Here is a 3,553-nt window from a genome sequence, read left to right on the forward strand (position 1 = left end):
AGGACCATCAGGTAAATGGAATGCATGTGAAAAAAGAGTGATAACTTGTGATAAAAGAAAAACCTCAGAGAATATTATTGGTTCGTCGAAGTGCTAATTCCGGCACCTCCGACTGGAGTATACACCCCATTTCAGGTAACCAATTCGAGGATTAAGAAAGTCTGCTTGGGCCAAAGGGTATTTCCAAACCCCATCACCGTAATTAGCGCCGTCTATGGGAATACTAAAACGCGTTCATGGTAGATGTAACAGATGATCCTTCACTTGTCCTTGATGATGTTCCATAAAGAGATGATGTTAGACCAAGAACCATGCTTGGTCCAGAGAATATCACCGCACGAAGGGCCCTAAACTTTGACCCAGCATCTGTCATTCTTTAAGTGGCCGCCAAGATGATTGGACCCCCTAATACTAGATGAAGGGATAGGTGGTGTGAATATCACAAGGACCATGGCCACGACATTGACAGCTGTTATGCACTGAAGGACCACCTGGAGGAATTGGTGCAAGATGACCGACTGGCACAACATGTCCGTAAGAACAATCCACCAAACACTGTAGCTCTACGGTCGGATTCACCTCCACTTGGTGTGATTTACATGATATATAGTCTGTTGCTGCCAACTCAGGTACATACGATCCAGTTATAACCGAGCCTATCCAACCCGTTTACACCAGCCAAACAGCCTCATGAAACCAGCAAAATTAGCTTCGATGACGCCGATCTTGAAGGGGGAATGCTGCCCCACGACGATACCCTTGTCGTGGAGTTATGCGTACACAGATTCGTCGTCGAATGCGTTCTGATCGATCAGGTGAGCACCTCAGAGATAATGTATTACAAAACATTTATTAAACTCGGCTTCACCGATTCAGACTTGGTACTGGCCGACTATCCCTTGTTTGGCTTCAATGCCAACCCTGAGTACCTTTTGGGCAAGATCACATTATCAGTCCGTGCAGGTACCAAATTAGTCGATGTGGAGTTTTTGGTCGTCAAACTTCCATCACCATACAATCTCATCATGGAAAGAACCTGGTTGCATACAATGCAGGCCGTACCAAGTACCTACCATCAGTTACTCCACTTTATAACACAACATGGCATCAAGCAAATTTGGGGTTCTCAAAAGTCAGCAAAGGCATGCTACATTACTATTTCGGCAAAGAAGCCAAAGGAACTGGAAGTAAACTCGATTGAAGTCCCAGTTCGGGAAGTCCCCAAGGATGTTGGAAAAACCCCTAGTGATAAGGCAACAGAAGACCTCGATCAGGTCGAAATCAAAGGGGAAAGTTCTTCATGATCGACACCTCATTGAACGCAACTGAAAGACAAGAGATGGTTTCCTTCTTACTCGGCAACATCGACGTATTTTCTTGGATGCCGTATGAGATGCAGGGGGTGGATCTGAGCATAGCCTAACACCGATTAAACGTTGACCCAACGTTAAACCAATTATTCAGAAAAGTCGACGGTCGGCTGCGGAGCATAATTCGGCCGTTGTTGACGAAGTTGACAAACTATTGGAAGCCGGGGCAATTCATGAAGTAACCTATCTGACGTGGCTGTCCAATACTGTGGTTGTCAAGAAGAAAAACGGATCTTGGCGTGTTTGTGTAGATTTCACAAACTTGAACAAGGCCTACCCCAAGGATTGTTTTCCTCTTCCCTGAATTGACCAACTCGTGGACGGAATTGCGCACCACCAACACATGAGTTTTTTGGATGCTTACCGGCGTTACCACCAAATTACCATGCATTTGGAGGACCAGGAAAAGACCACATTCCTCACCCCACGAGGAACCTATTGCTATAAGGTTATACAGTTCAGACTGAAGAATATGGGGGCAACGTACCAGAGGCTGGTCACCACTATGTTTAAAGAATAGCTCTACCGCACCATGGAAGTATACATTGATGATATGGTGGTGAAATCCAAGGAAAAATATGCTCATCTAGCCGAGTTAGTTGCGACATTCGGCATTCTCCGAACTTACAAAATGAAATTGAATGACTCGAAATATGCATTCGGCATCAGATTCAGCAAGTTTCTCGGCTATATTGTGAACCATTGCAGAATAGAGGCCAACCTGAGGCAGATCATAGCAATTATAGAACTCGGCTCCCCTCAGTTGGCCAAAGAAGTTCAAAAGTTGATGGGAATGGCTGCCGCTCTTAATAGGTTTATTAGCCGTTCCGCAGATCGTTGCTGACCATTTTTTCACACACTTCGGCAGGGCAAAGCTTTTCAATGGACCCCCGAGTGCCAGGCCACGCTGGACAGTTTGAAAACTTATCTTCATTCAATGCCACTCTTGGCAACCCCATCGTCAAGTGATCTTCTCATCTTGTATCTAGCAGTATCCAACCGGACGGTCAGCCACGCGTTATTAAAAAGGAACTCGGGGAGTAGCAACCAATCTACTATGTAAGCAAGGTGATGGTTGACGCCGAAACATAATACCTACCATTGGAAAAGCTCATCCTAGCTCTGTAGTGGCTACTAGAAAGCTGATGCACTATTTTCAAGCTCATACCATAGGGGTATTAACGGACTATCCTCTTCAAGCAGTGCTCTGAAGCGCGGAAGCATCGAGGTGAGTATCTTAATGGGCTTTGGAACTTGGCCAGTATGACGTCCAATTTTTGCCCAGAATGGCCATCAAGGGGCAGGTGCTGGCCGACTTTGTAGCTGAGTTTACAGGGTGTCATGTCGATTTCAGGTCCAATCAACTCTCCCATCTACCTTAACCAGATTGGGGAATGTATGTTAGAGACATTTGGCAAATGTATTGTGATGGATCATCTAAGCAACGTGGCAGCAAGGCAAGTGTAGTAATTATGACCCTCGAAGGGGCACTAATCGAGTAGGCAGTCAAACTGGGTTTCGATGCATCAAATAACGAGGCCGAATACGAAGTATTGCTAACTGGCCACCGTAATTCGCTTCATCTTGGTGCCCGAGCCCAATGATTGCAAGTTTTCTGTGACTCAAAAGTAGTCATCAACTAGTTGAAAAGGGAATATGCGGCTAAGAATGACCGAATGACAGTGTATATGAAAACGGCAAATTCTTTGCTCACGAAGTTCGACCGCCACCAGTTGAATCAGATAACTTGAGATCAGAACACACATCCAGATGCCCTTGCTTGCTTAGCTTCTGCCATTAAATCAGAAATCAAATGAACCATCGAAGTAGGATTTATCCCAGAGCCGAGTATCAGTTCTCCCAAACTAGTTCAGGTTAACATCATTGACTCAGGACCGAGTTGAATGGATCCCATTGTCGCCCTTCTCTCATCAGAACAACTGCCAATAGATTAGAAAAAAGCCCACATGCTGTGGAATAAAGCCCTACGATATTACCTTGATCCCTAGGGAAGGCTTTCCAAAAAAATTCTCAAGTTGAGGACTTCTTGGCCGAAATATATAAAGGTAGTTGCGGTGCCCACACTGGAGGGTGCTCATTGGCCCATTAGGCCGTGACGTAGGGATATTTTTGGCCTGCCATGTGTACTGATGCCAAGAACTACGTAAAGAAGTGTTAACAAT

The 3,553-nt window shown here is 45.3% G+C and overlaps 1 protein-coding gene across 1 annotated transcript; it reads left to right on the forward strand.

The window, feature by feature from the left end:
* Nucleotides 1–737: 737 nt before the first annotated feature.
* On the forward strand, nucleotides 738–1,304 carry LOC145799800 (uncharacterized). Its single transcript, XM_082889432.1, has one exon. The coding sequence runs from the start codon at nucleotides 738–740 to the stop codon at nucleotides 1,302–1,304; it is 567 nt and encodes a 188-aa protein (XP_082745558.1).
* The last annotated feature ends 2,249 nt before the right edge of the window (nucleotides 1,305–3,553 follow it).

Source organism: Camellia sinensis, chromosome 9 (assembly GCF_055761805.1).
Source record: "Camellia sinensis isolate YWXY chromosome 9, ASM5576180v1, whole genome shotgun sequence".
Lineage (NCBI taxonomy): Eukaryota > Viridiplantae > Streptophyta > Magnoliopsida > Ericales > Theaceae > Camellia > Camellia sinensis.